Genomic DNA, 15,445 nt, shown 5'->3' with positions numbered 1-15,445 from the left:
TTTCTTTAACAGTAAAATTAAGACAATTGTAAAGCAAAGGACAGAATCATTTGGGGTTTTAAGACTTTCTCTAGGTGCTTTAATGAAAGGGTTGTGCAGGTAAAAAAAATAATATAAAACTCTCATTTTATAGCAGCTGTGCCAAATTGTCCAGTCGTTTCTGTTTATAAATAAGTGAATTTATTAAGGTTGCTGCAATAATGACCTTGTATCTACAAACCTTCATAAACTCACTTATTCTAAAAGTTTTTTGGTTAATTTGGTATTTTCTCCAACTTATTTTTATGTAATCTGCAAATAATGGCAGTTAATTCCTTTCCAATGGTTTTTCTATCCCTATTTATTTTGTTATTGTACTGGCTATAACCTCTAGTACAATATTAAATAGCACTAATGATAGAAAGAGCTCTGTTTTATTTCTAACCTCAGAGGGAAATTTGTCAAGATTTCTCCATTCAGGAATTTGGTGAATAATTTCTATCATATCAAGTAAATTGTGTTTTAATCCTAGTTTGCTAATGTTTTCTTGTAAATGTGAGATGAATTATTTTAGGTGTTTATACTGAGTCTATCAATCCACTAATTTTTGTCTTTCATTCTTTTCACGTAGTTAAATTGATCAATTTCTTGAATGTTAAATCATCCATACATTTTTATAATTTTATTTACTTTTGATATATTATCTCTTTTATATATTAATGGATTTGATTTTGTAACATTTCGACTAGCATTTTCATATTCAAGAGTTGGTCTATAAATTTTTATCTCCTGTGGTTTATAAATCTAATTTTTACTGGCTTCATTAAAAAGAACTGTGAAATATTTCTTCCTTTATTCTCTATAAGACAATGTGTAGGATTGGTTTTAGTTCGTCCATAAATGTTTAGATGAACTATCTAGTAAACCATCAAAATATGAGGTTTTCTTTGCAAGAAGGTTGTGAATAAGGGGCTCAATTTCTCCAGCAGACTTTTGTAATATTCAGATAGATAGATAGATGATGGTAGATAGATAGATAGATAGATAGATAGATAGATAGATGTATATGTATACACACAGCCACACACATGCACACATATAGAGACTGTGAACCCAGGGGTGTTCTAACTCTGAGCTACACCCCCAGCCCCTTTTTAATTTTATTTTTAAATTTTATTTATTGGTGTATTTGGAGGTTACTGGAAATTGAACCTAGATTATTATTATTATTATTATTATTATTATTATTATTATTATTTTGGTGGTACTGGGGTTCATGGAAGCCCTTCTACCTCCGGGCTACACTCCCAGACCTATTTTTTATACTTTTTTATTTGGAAACAGGGTCTCTTAAGCCAGCGCGGCTGGCTTCAAAGTTGCACGATCCTCCTGTCTCCGCCTTCCAAGTGCGGGGATTACAAGCGTGTGCCACCACGCACGGCTTGAACCTAGTTTTAATTTGCACCTCCCTGCTTGCTAATGATGTTGAACATTTTTCATATATTTATTGGCCATTTGTATTTCTTCTTTTGTGAAGTGTCTATTTAGAAATCAATTGCCTAACTCTTGATTTGGTTATTTAAATTTTAGTGTATAAAGTACTTTTATATTCTAGATATTAGACCTTTATCAAAGGAATAGCTGGCAGAGATATTCTCCCATTCTCTTTCTCTTTAGACTCTCCATGGTTTCCTTTGATGATCAAAAACTTTTTAGTTTGATTCCATTCCACTTATTCTTGTTTTTATTTCCTTAGCTTTGGAGGGTCTTATTGAGGAAATTTGTACCTGTGCCTATATGTTAGAGTGTTGGACTTATGCCCTCCTCTAGTAATTTAAGTCTCTGGTCTAATTTTCAGGTCTTTAATCCATCTTGAATTGACTCTTTGCAGGGTGAGAGATAGTGATTTAAGTCCATTTTTCTACAAATGGATAACCAGTTTTCCCAACACCATTTGTTGTAAAGGCCATCTTTTCTCCAATATTTGTGTTTGGCACCTTTGTTGAAAGTCAATTGGCTTTAAGTATGTGGGTATGTTTCTGTATCTTCTGTTCTATTCCACTGGTCTATGTGTCTGTTTTTGTGCTACTACCATGCTGTTTTTATTACTGCAGCTCTGTAGTATAATTTGAAGTCAGTAATTCTGATGCCTCCTGAATGGTTCTTATTGCTGAGAATTTATTTGGCTATTCTGGGTCTTTTATTCCTTCATATGAAATTTAGGACTGATTTTTCTAGGTCTGTTAAGAATGCCATTGGTATTTTGACAGGAATTGCATTGACTTTGTAGATCACTTTTGGTAGAATGGTCATTTTGATATTTATTCTGCCTATCCAAGAGCATGAGAAATCTTTTTATCATACCAAATAATCTATATGACTTATCTCAAGTCAGTAAGTTGGTAATAAGGGTAATATTATAGTTTTACTTATTATCCCAACAAAATTTTATAATATTCTGCCAGTATGCACCATATGCATTCTTCTCTTCTCTTCTTTTAATGCTCTTTACCCTTTTCATACTCACTTACACTTTTGTTATTTTTTCATTTTTGTCTGACTTTTTCCAGTTTTTTCAGTTGATAGCCATGAAAAATTGCATAGCATTACTTCTGTCATCTAACCCCTCGCCTTAAAGATATTAAAATATTACAAATGAATGCTATGTATACCTGTAAGAAGATCTTAAACCACTTCTCTAAAATTTCATATAATGGTGATGTTAGAAATTGAAAAAATATTATTCTTCATTTATCTCAGAGGAAATAAAATCACTTTATAATCACACCTGTTAAAAGTATACATACATAACCAGACATGCTAGTGCATGCCTGTAATCCCAGTATTTGGGAGGCTTAGACAGGAGAATAACAGGTTCAAGGCAGCCTCAACAACTTACACCCTCAGCAACTTAGTAGTGAGATCCTGTTTCAAAATAAAAAATAAAAAGGCTGGGATGTAGCCTTGAGGTAGAATTCCCCTTAATTCAATCCCTAGTACCCAAAAAAAGAATATACATGCTGCATAAGTATCAAAAATACATGTAATTTAACTACTTATTTTTAGTTATTTATATTTCCTCTAGAGTTTGTTAGTAATTTCTAGAAATACCAAGTTTTCATTAATTAAAACTACAACTATAAATATTTTTATTTTCCAGAATTTTATGATTAAATGGTTCTTTTATCCTCCACGAACACCATTTTTTTAGTTTATTAATAACTGACTAGCAGAATTAAGAATATTATTGTAAGAGGAAATGTATGGATAAAATAAATTGAGCAATATATGTGGCATTTTACAATGTGTCATTTCCATTTAACATTATTCCATTAATTTTGGAAATACCAGGATTTTTGGGGAAAACTCATCATAGCAATATTGCTAAAAGCTCATAAGATGAAAATGTTTTCTTATAAAAACATGATTCTCAGCCAGGCATGGTGGCACACACTTGTAATCCCAGCATTTGGGAGGCTAAAACAGGAGGATCTGGGCTCACAGACAGCCTCAGCTACTTAGTGAGGCCCTGTGCAAATAACTCAGTGAGACCCTGTTTGAAAATAATGAATAAAAATAGGGCTGCAGTGTAGCTTGGAGGTAGAATGCCTCTGGGTTCCATCCCCAGTACCGCAAAAAAAAAAAAAAAAAAAAAAAAAGATTCTCTAGCTTCAAAGAAAATGCTTCCCCTTTCCTTCATATCAGTTCGTTAAATAGTAAGCAGCTACTATAAGGAAGATGTAAAAACAAATAAAATAAAGTATATACTTTTCTAGAAAGCTTAATCTTTAAAAGATACAGATTTTCAAACCTGTAATTTCAATACAGTATAATATGTGTTATCACAGAAGTTTATTTATGTTCCTGTAATAGCATATACAAGGATCATTTAACTTTGATTGAGACCAGAGAAGGCTTCTTGTAAATTTTCAAGGATGGATAGGAGTTAACCAGGCAAAGGAAAATGGGCACGGGATTATTCAATGTGGAAGGAAAAGCACGAATGGTTATGGGGCTTGCAAAAACTATTAAATAAAGTTGGAGAAATAGATGAGGTTATTTTCCAAAATTGCTAAACAAATATGAGAACTAGGCCATTGCACTAACTTTAAACTTTTGTTGTAAAGAATGAAAATATTACCATATTTAGTTGATATTTATCAGTAAAATGCTCCTTTTTATAGAATACTCCTTAGGAGGGAATTTAAATATATTTAAAAGTTTGGATTGTATTATGTATAATATTTATAATTATGAATATATTTAATGCTTTATTTTATGAAACTTAACTCATATTTTCTAATGTATCGATTTGAAATAAATTCTGAATAGAACCAATTTTGGGGTTTTTTTTTAGTCTTTTTTATAACTATTGATTATCTTATTTTTATACTTTGTAGAGTTGCTGTACCTCAGCCAGAAGCTTCTGCACAAGCGAAAGGAAATAGACATGGTATGCCAAGCATCTTCCAACGTATGTTGTTGTTCTTTATTATTATTTATGAAAACTTTGTGGAATACTATTATTCCAGATTACCATTTTATTTGATTCTACCTCGTTGTGTCATACCTACTACTAGTAAAATGTAAGTGCTTTATATTAGCTTAGTCATCGAATTACTGATTAATTTGATAGCATCCCCAAAGTGAAAGTAACTGCAATAGTGGATACTAGAGCCAGAAAGGGAAGGTTGAAAAGAGGATGCTTAACAGGTACAGGGATGCAATTGGATAGGAAAAATAACTTCTAATGTTCTATATCATAGTAAAGTAACTATGGCTGACATTTAACTGCATATTTCAAAATAATAGAGGATTTCAAATGGTCCCAACACAAATGATAAGTGTTTGAGGTGACAGATATGCCAATGGTTAATCTGATCATTATATATCATGTACACTTACTACTAAAAACTCACACTATACCCCATAAACCTGTACAATTATGTGTCAACTAAATATTTTAAATATTTTTAAAAGAAATAGGCTATCTGAGCTGCTATCATATATTAAAATGGTAAAATATGAAAAAACCTTAGCGTTCAACTTAAATATGATGTTGGTTAGAAGGAATCCGTTCACCTCAGGCAGAAAACAGAATATCCTGAAAAGCAGAGCAGAAGTTTAAGGCTGATGCTTTCTGGAAGCAGGATAAGAGTGTATGTGTATAAAAAAGGTCAGGATCTCATCAGTCTCACTTGTGACTATGGCCATATTATAAGTGTGTACTCATGAACCAGTCTGTTGCTAACAGTAAGTTAATCCTGTAAGTAAAATAAATATTTATAAATTTATATTCATAATATACCTTAGAATAATCTTCTGAGTGGCAATCCAAAAATAGCAACTTCTAAAAGCAAAACAAGCCTCTAAATTTGCAAATTTGGCACATGATTCTATATATAGTGCTGTTAACCTTGCCAGGAAATTCAAATGTTACGTTCATTGAAGGCTTCCTAACAATATTTGCTGAAGTTTTCTGGTATTTGAGTGTTTCTTATAAAGTATAGTTCATTTAAAAGGCTAGAGAATATTTTCCTTGTTAACCAAAGGAATTCATTGCCATTTAGTGACTTGTCTCTTATTGTCCATTTGGAGGTGCTCTTGTACACACTCTTAAAATGTAACCAGTGTCAATACAAACCAAAAACATTTTGTCTACGTATGACATGTTACTTTTCATTTTAAAAGTGAATTTTATTGGCATTTGTGTTAATGTTCCTTTCTCAAATGTTTCATACTACCAAATATCTTTATCAGGTACATATAATTTGTCCCAGCAAATGGGTTAATATGAATATGATTCTAAGTGAGGTCCCCGGAAAGTCAAAGGTGGTATGTTTTTACTCTTGCAGAACCTAGGTATAAAATGGGAAATATAACCAAAAAATTTTTAAAAATTGTTAACAGTAGAACAAATTATTATTTTTAAAGCATGAAAATAACCATTAACAAACATACCAGTTTATTTTTATATCTCTGCAAATATATCCTTTTTACTTAACAGAGGAATAATTAGTAGGACATTTAATTTTTGTTTGTTTTTTGTTACTGAGGATTGAACCCAGGGGCGTTCTACCTCCGAGTTACACCCCCAGCCCTAGTTTTTATACATCATTTTGAAACAGGATCTCACAAAGTTACGGAGGAACTTACTAATTAGCTGAGGCTGTCTGCAAACCTGCAATCCTTCCTGCCTCAGCCTCCTCAGCACTGGGATTACAAATATGCACTACCACGCCTGGCAGGGAATTTAATTTTAATTGACAATAAATACTGATGTCTTAAAAGTCCTATTTTCTCTTTAATCTTGGGTTTGCTGGTTTGAACTTTGGGTTCATTTCTGAAGCAATTTTATAATACAATTTAGTTCTGGTTGGATATTCTTACAGTAATTTGTTTTAAGTTAGATATTATAAGAGATAATCTCTCTAATTAGAAGTTTTAGCACTTTACCCTCTTGTTCTGGGCAGTATTCCTTTTTTTTTTTTTCATTTTCCCTATAGACAGAAATGATGCTGTCATTTTGCTCTTTACTCTTATATTTGATGTCTCAATGAATCCAAAGTATTTTATATGATTTTTGTTACATAATATGAAATTGCAGTATTTTGAAAATTTCTATTATAAATTTTTTTTGGTGGTACTGGGGTTCCTGGAAACCCTTCTACCTCCAGGCTACACGCCAAGACCTATTTTTTATATTTTTATTTGGAAACAGGGTCTCTTAAGCCAGCGAGGCTGCCTTTGAACCTGTGCAATCCTCCTGTCTCCACCTCCCAAGCGCGGGGATTACAAGTGTGTGCCAACACACCCGGCTCCATTATAAAATTTTTAATATTTCTCTCTCTAAATAATACGCATCTGTACTAAGTTTAACCTATATGATTTATATGCATTAGCTAATAATAAATTTTTACTTATTTTACACATCATACTCTAGACAGACTGTTCTAAAATAATCTTGAATATTTTGTCCAAATGTTTCAATGAGCATTTTATGTTTTTAATATAATCTTGGAATTCATGGAGAAAAAATGATTTTCCAAAAGAAGTGTAACATGAAATTTAAAAAAACATTTCTGAGGAAATATATCTTACTGAATTATAAATGGTAAAAAGGAAATTAAGGATAAAAACAATTCTTTATAGATTTTTGTGTTTCTCTGCCAAATTTCAAAGAAAGCAATGAAAGCAATGAAATTAAACTTCATAAACATGAAAGTATGGTGACAATTCACATGACTCAAATGGTGAGGACACTGAAATAAGGAAATAACACGTTCCTATCTGGTCCAAAATTAATAAAATTAAGTACTATAATAACATACTTCAGAGGCTGAGACAGGAAATTACAGCCTCAGCAATTTAGTGAGGCTTTCAGCAACCTAGCAAGACCCTGTTTCCAAATAAGAAATAAAACCGATCTGAGGTATTGCCTAGAGGAAGAATGCCTCTGGTTTCAATCCCCAGTACTGCAAAAATTTTAAAAATACGAAGGACTGAGGGTATATCTAAGAAGTAGAATGCCCTTGGGTTCAATCAGCAGTACTAAAAAAGAAAAAGAATATCTATAACAAATGTATTCAAGACTTAAAAATTATAAATATCCTAAGGAAATTACTTTAAAACAAAGTGATAAGATATAGCACATGGAAGAATTTGTACACCAGAAACTGGAAATATTAGACCAATAAAAAAGATATTTGATAAATGAATTTTAAAAGTTTAAGGAATTAGATAATAAACATAAGTCAGGAACAGATAAATTTGAAAAAAGAATTAACATCTATGAAAGCAATATATACACTTACTGGTAGAGGATTTGCTGAAGAATAAACATGCAGATGAAGAAAGAATTAGAACATTTGGAGATAGATAAAGGGAAATCACACCAGAAAGTGATAAAGGGTATGGAAAAGTAAAAGAGAAGTTTATATACATTGTGGATAGGAGGACAAGATCCAGTGTATATATATTTTTAATTTTTTATTGGTGCATTGTAGTCAAACATCTTAATGTGATACAAGATGGTAGAGACATAGATGACACATCACCCAATTAGCCCTTACCCAATTCCCACCACATTCCCTCCTTCTTATGTGTGGCTTAGTCATTAACTTGGATATGTTTGTTAAAATACATCATATGCTTTAGAGAATTTCTCCTTTCCCCTCTCCCATCTCCTCAGGTCTCCTTATTTGCTCATCTATACAATCTCCTTCTTGATCTAGTGTTCATTTTTGGAATGATCATTTTCTAGAAGCAAGATTCTATTCTCCATATGTTCTAATCAATTTTTATAGTTTGAATTAATGCCTTCACTTCAATGATTGCATCCTTTATTTCTTTCAGACTCTCTCTAAATTTTTTTTCAGAAATCCTGTCCTGTATTATTTCTACAGTTACATTTTTTTATTTGACCTTCTGGAGATCTCTGCAATTCTGTTTTGTCAGATTCTGTTATTGTGGTGTTGTGGGAGCTCATTGCTTCCTTGTTATTCCTCCTTCTCATGATTTCAAAAGTTTGTATCTGTTGCTTTTGATAGATTTCTCTTAACCTCTATTTGTCAGCTGGTACATCCAAGGTCAAGTTGTATTGTATTCAACAGTGAAGGTTGAATGAGGATGGAAGTGAAGTCCTAAATGGAAGAATAGGATTGAATACAATGAGAGTATAAGTTTGATAAGGTAGTATATACTAGAGATTAGAGATCCTGAATATATAGTAGTATTCTAGTAACCAATGTAGAGTTTCTGGTATAGTGATATGAAGCAGATTTAATACCAGGCAAGGAAAAGAGAAGAGAGAGAGAACAAAGAAAAAAGATAGAAAAGGGATAAAATAGAGTAGGTATGTATAAGGGAAAAAGCTTGGGAAAGGTTTGGGAAGGGGGTAAAAAACACAGGCATACAAACTCACACACACAAAAAAGAACACAAAACCAAAACAACCCCAATGACAAATTAATACAACTCTACGAATAACTGACGATTCAGCAGACTGGGCCTCTGCGATCTCTCTCTGTGCTGATAACTAATGCCATTGGCACCTTTCCTGCTGTAAGCCTAGTTCTCTTAGTCTTTCTTAGTCTAGGAAGATGGTAGGTATCAATGAGGCTACATCTAGTCTTAAGCACAGGTCACCCTACATGCTTTCCACAGATTTGGAGTCTCGATCTCTCCCTTCCTCCGTAGGTGGCATATGCCTCTGAGACCAGATTCAGTGTAAGACTCTCTGTTCTCCACAGATAGGGCAGGGCTGGTCTGACTTCTCCTCATTCACCACAATTGGGTGGTGTGTGGTGATCCCTGAGATTCTACTATTGGTGTCTAGTGTTAAGTGTAGGTCTCCCCCAACACTTTTCACTGATCAAAGCCTGAGTCTGTCTGAGCCTCTGCTATATTCAACAGCAGACTCCATCCCTACCTTCTCCAGCTTGAACCGCAAAATCTCAGACCCAGGGAGTTTATTGTTGCTGCAAGGGTCCCTGGGGGCGCCATGCTGAGCCTTCTCCCATGGGAACCGCGACTTCACTTGGGAACCGCGACTTCACTTATGGTGTTATTGAGCACAGCTTTGGATCTCTGGAGAGCATGGTAGTAAACTCAGCCGCCACTGCTGCAAGTTGTAGACTCCACCCTCTCCTTTGCTGGGTTGACCTGTAAAGTCTTAGACCCAGGGCATTTATCACAGCTGTGTGAGTCCCTGGGGTGTGTCACTCAGGGGATTCTCCTGCAGGGATCCCAGCTTCACTTATGGTTTTGGTGTGCACCAGTCTGGATCTCTGGAGGGCATGGTGGGCTTCTCTGGAGGGCATGGTGGGCTTGGCTGCCACTGCTGCAAGTTGTAGCTGATGTTTGCGCAGGAGGAAGAGATTACTTACAATTCTGATGATCTGCAGAAGCTTACTTCAGGTCCTTGGATGTTTTCCTTATCGTCACTGGATTCGGGTACAGTGAGGCAAGATGGTGCCACTGTGGTGCCCTTGGATGCGAGGCAGGAGGGTTTTGTTTCTGGTGTTGAGCTTTGCTCTGAATCCATAGAGGGTGTGGTGAGCTTGGCCACCACTGCTGGAAGTTGTAGCTGGTGTATGCACAGAAGAACTGGTGGCTTACAGACCTGATGGTCTGAAGCTGCTCACTTCAGGTCCTTTGTTGTTTTCCTTTTCATCTCTGAAGATGGGTGCTGTGAGGCAAGATGGCGCCGCCATGGCACTTGCTGCTACAAGGTGGGAGGATTTATTTTCTGCTCTCTGATTCATCTTCTAAACTTCTTTTAACCTATCCCTTGTATCTATCGTTGTTATTCATCTACTGATAGTATTTTCTGGCTTTCTATAATGCTGTTTTTGAGGAAATTGATATCAGGTGTCAGCAGGACTGGTATGTGCTGCTTCTCTCAGTCTTCATCTTCCCACAAGTCCCAGTTTATATTTTAAAAAAGTTCTAGGACAACTGAATAAAGATAGTCATGAAGAAACAATATTTGGAGAAGTTTTTTTAATTAAAGATATATATATGAATCATTTAAGTGAATCAGTATCACAATAAATTCTGTGCAAAATAAAGATAAGTCTATATCTAGACATATCATAATGAACCTGAAGATATTTAAGCATCTTAAAAGCTACAAGAGATGAAAAACCAATTTATCTACAAAGGAAATATAATTAAACTGAACGATTTCTCATCAGCAAAAATAGATGTCTTAGACAATAAAATAATGTCTTCAAAATGTTGAGAAAATTGAAAACTAATTTCCATCCTAGAATTTTATATTTAACTAAGAAATAAAGCAAGAATGGGAGGGAAGTTAAGATATTTTCAGATATTCAGAGAATAAGAGACATTACTCACAGGTTTTTAATAAATGAGTAAAGAATTCTAAAAGTCCAAAGTTTGGCAAGAAAGGAGAATGAACCCCAAAGAAAGAAGAATGCAAGCAGAAATGGTTGTTTCAGCCAGGCCTGGTGGCTCACACTTGTAATTCCAACATCTGGGAGACTGAGACTAAAGGATCACAGTTCAAGGACAGACTCAGCTACTTAGTGAGCCCCTTTGCAACTCATTGAGACCGGTTTCAAAATAAAGAATAAAAAATAGGGCTGGGGGTGGAGCTCAGAGGTAGAATTCTCCTGGGTTTCATCCCCAGTACAACACACACACACAAAGAGAAAGATCCTGTTTCAAAATAAAAATAGAAAGGGCTAAGGCAGAGGTAGAATGTCCCTGGGTTCAATCCTTAATACCACACAAGGAAGGAAAGAAGGAAGGAAGTGACAGAGGGAGTGGAAGGAAGGAAAAGAAAAGAAGTTGGTATGGCTGGCCATGTAGCATTCTGATTTTAGTTATTTAGTTAGACATGGATAGATATTGATCATTTTTCTGTAAATATTTCATTATATATTTAAAGGTAAGGATTATTTAATACAATCATAATATCATTATTAATTTTTTGCAATCCCAGGGATTGAGCCCAGTGGCATTCAACCTCTGAGCTACATATTTTTTATGTATATTTAAGAATATTTTTTATTCTTTATTTTGAAACGGTCTCAGGACGTTCTGGAGGACCTCACCTTAGTAAAGTCCTGCGAACTTGTAATCCTCCTGTCTCAGCCTCTCAAGTACTGGCATTACAATTATTAATTTTTAATATCATTACATATCCACTTAGAATTCACAATCCCTATTGGCTCGTTAGTGTCACTTTAAAACATTTTTTTTCTGTTTATTTGACTTGAAGTCCAGATAAGGCAAGTGACTCTTGGACTATAGCTTCATCGTCCATTTTTTTTCCATTAAAATGCATTTGTTAAAGCTAGGCATGGTGGTGGCTTACATGTGTGATCCCGGTGCTTGGGAGGAGGATCACGGGTTCACAGACAGACTCAGCTACTGAGTGAGGCCCTCTGCAACTTAGTGAGACCTTGTTTCAAAATAGAGAAAAATAAATAGAGCTGAGGATATAGCTTGGAGGTAGAATGCCCCTGGGTTCCACCCTCAGTACCGGAGGAAAAAAAAACTGTTTTTGTTAAAACTACCAGGTCATTGTTCTTCAGACAGTCTCACAATTTAGATGGTGCTGATTTCATTTATATAACCTGAATATTTTGCTCTATCTTACATATTTTTTAAACATTGATAGTTGAATCTACAGGTCTGATATTCGGGTTTGATATGGTGGGGTTAGGACAACTTTTATACGTTCTATATTGCTTCAGAGGGCTTATATAAATAACACTGGAGAATTCTACCAAACATTTAAAGGATAATGTATAAAAATTTTGTGGTAAATATTTTGAGTATTTTTATTGTGGCGGAATATATATGACATAAAAATTTGCCATTTTAACCATTTTAAGTGTACAATTCAACGGCATTGATTACATTTACAATATTATGCAAACATCACCACTGTTTCCAAAATTTTTTCATTCCCTTAATAGTAGTCATTATGCCATAACCCTCCCCCAGCCTCTAATCTACTTTTCATCTCTATGAAGGTCTATTTACGTTATTTCATAGAAATAAAATTATTTTTACATTGTATCTGGCTTATTTTGGTAAGACATGTTTTCACAATTTTTTCATGTGGTAACATGAATAGTGTGGCTGAATAGTGCTTCATTCAAGTTATTTAGAAACCACGTTTTGTTTATCAGTCATCTGTTAATGGTCCCATAAGTTGTTTTAACATTTTGACTTTTATAAATAGTGCTACTATAGACATTGGTAAATACGTTTTTGTTTTGGTCCCTATTTTCAATTTTTAAGATAAATATCTAGGAGTAGAATTACTCGCTCATATGGTAACTCTATTCTTAACCTTTTGAGGAATGACCGTCTGTTTTCCACAGCGAGTGTACCATTTTATATGCTCACTTGCAGTGTACGAGGATCCTAATTTATTTTCCATACATTCTCACCAATGCTTATTATATTTCATTTTTATTATAGCAATACTATTGTAAGATGTGGATTCTCAACTGTATTCCATTAGTCTACATTGTCTATTCCTATGCTGATTTCAAACCATTTTGTTTAGTGTATCTCTGTAGTACATTTTTGAAATTGAGATGTGTGAGGCCTCCAACTTTGTTCTTCTTGTTCAGGATTATATTAACATTAAGGAACCCTTGTAATTCTATGTGAATTTGAGAGTCAGTATTTCTTTTCTTTTTCTTTTTTCTTTTTTTCTTTTTCTCTTTTTTTTTTCAATACTGGGGATGGAATCCAGGGGAATTCTACCTCTGTGCTACACCCCCAAGTCCTATTTTTTATTCTTTATTTTGAAACAGGGTCTCACTGAGTTGCAAAGGATATCACTTAGTAGCTAAGGCTGTCCGCGAAACACAATCCTCCTGTCTCAGCCTCCCAAATGCTGAAGTTGTAAGTGTGTGACACCATGCCCAGAGAATCAGTATATCTTTCTGCCAAAAGGCTGTTGAAATTTTGATATGAATCCCATTGAATCAATAAATTGCTCTGTATAGTAATGACCTCCTAACAATACTAAGTCTTCTGAGCCATTAACACTGGACAACTTTTCATTTATTTGGTATTTAATTTATTTCATCAATGTTTTATTTTGGGGTATACAAAATTTTAACTTCCCTGCTTATGTTTATTCCTAGATATTTCATTCTTTTAGCTATTATTATAAACACAATTGCCATCTTAATTTTCTTTTCAGACTGTTCATGACTGAACACAAATAGAAACACAAATTTAGAAACACAAATGATTATTGTGTGTTAATCCTGTCAACTACAAAAACTTGGATTAATTTATTAACCCTTAGTATTTTTGTGTGTATGTGTGGCACTGGGGATTGAACCCAGGAGTGTTCTATCTCTGAGCTACACATACCCCAGCCCAATTTTTAAAAATTTGAAGCAGGGTTCCGCCAGTTGCTGAGGCTGGCTTCAAACCTGCAATCCTCCTGTCTCAACCTCCCAATACTGAAATTATAAGCATGTGCCACCACTCCCGGCTTACCAGATTTTTTTTTAATTCTTAAAAGTTCTATGCATAGAACCATATAATCTGTAAATAGTGATAGTTTTACTTTTTCTTTCCAATTTAGATCCTGTTTGTTTCTTTTTCTTGCCTAATTGCTTTATCAAAACTTTCGGTACAATGTTGAATAGCAATGTAAAAGTAGACATCTTTGTTTTGTGCCTAATCATACAATAAATCTTTCAATATATCACTAAATAAGATATTTTTCCATAATGAGTATTCATTCATTGTTTGTTTGTTTGGTTGATTGGTTGGTCGATAGGTACTGTGGGTTGAAGCCAGGGACATTATACCTCCCAGCCCTTTTTATTTTTATTTTGAAAAAGGGTCTTGCTTAAGTTGCTGAAGGCATTGAACCTGTGAAGCTCCTGTTTCAGCCTCCCAAAGATATTTTTTTTATTAAGGCTCATTATAATATTTACAAAAATCCCCTATAGTCCTCTTTTTCTAAGTGCTTTTATCAAAAATAAATGTCAGATTGTATCAAGTGGTTTTTCTTCATCAGTGGAGATGATCATATTGTATTATCTTCATTGTATTAATGTGATGTATTATATTTATTGATTTTCTTGTGTCAGACTGCACTTCCACTTCTCAGGTAATCCTTACTTGATTGTAGTAAATAATCTGTTAAAAAAAAGGTATTGAAATCAGTTTGCTAGTAATTTTTTCAATAATGCTGCATCTATATTAAATAATATTGGCCTGTAGATTTCTTTTCTTTTTTGTGGTACTAGGAATTGAACACAGGACATTTTACCTCTGAGCTACAGCACCAGCCTTATTTTATTTTTTTACTTTGATACAAGGTCTCACTAAGTTACAGAGGGCCTCCCAAAATTGCTAGGGCTGTCTTCAAATCTGCAATACTCCTGTCTCAGGCTCTTAAGTATTGGGATTGTAAGTGTGTGTCACCATGCCTGGCTTATAATTTTCTTTTCAAATGTCTTTATCTGACTTTGGTATCAGTGTAATACTGGCCCGTTAGAAGGAATAAGGGCATATTTCCCCATCTTATGTTTTTAAAATGTTTTTGAGAAAGATTGGGGACAATTTTTCTGTAAATATTTGGTAGGATTCACTAGTGAAGCTATCTGCTGCTGTACTTTTCTTTTTGGAAATTTTTTATTATCTTTTAAATTTCTTTGTTTGTTACAGGCCTGTTAAGATTTTCTATATTTTCTTGAGTGAGTTTAAGTAATTTGATCTTATGTGTTATCTATTTGATCTGGGTTTTATAATTTATTAGCATACAATTGCTCATAGAATTATTATATTTTTAGTTCTGTTATGAATCACAATTTTTCTGATTTCAATTCTTTGTATCTTTTCTTGCCCAGTCTATGTTATATTATTGATTTTATTGATCTTTTCAAAGAACAAATTTTAGTTTCATAGATTGTAGTGTTTTCCATTCCCTATTGCATATCTACTCTGA

General features: G+C 33.9%; 1 protein-coding gene across 3 annotated transcripts in view; it reads left to right on the top strand.

The window, feature by feature from the left end:
* Positions 1-15,445, top strand: part of RADX (RPA1 related single stranded DNA binding protein, X-linked) — a gene marked incomplete at both ends in the record, with an annotated part of 75,810 nt that overhangs the window by 30,951 nt on the left and 29,414 nt on the right. For all 3 annotated transcript variants that reach the window (XM_080719592.1, XM_080719591.1, XM_080719590.1), the window contains one exon: positions 4,380-4,453. In XM_080719592.1, coding sequence (XP_080575718.1) covers positions 4,380-4,453 — 74 coding nt within the window. The remainder of the gene's footprint in view (positions 1-4,379; positions 4,454-15,445) is intronic.

Source organism: Muscardinus avellanarius (assembly GCF_963383645.1).
Source record: "Muscardinus avellanarius genome assembly, chromosome: X".
NCBI lineage: Eukaryota > Metazoa > Chordata > Mammalia > Rodentia > Gliridae > Muscardinus > Muscardinus avellanarius.
Note: the sequence above shows the minus strand (reverse complement) of the source record. Positions and strands in the feature narration are given on the sequence as shown.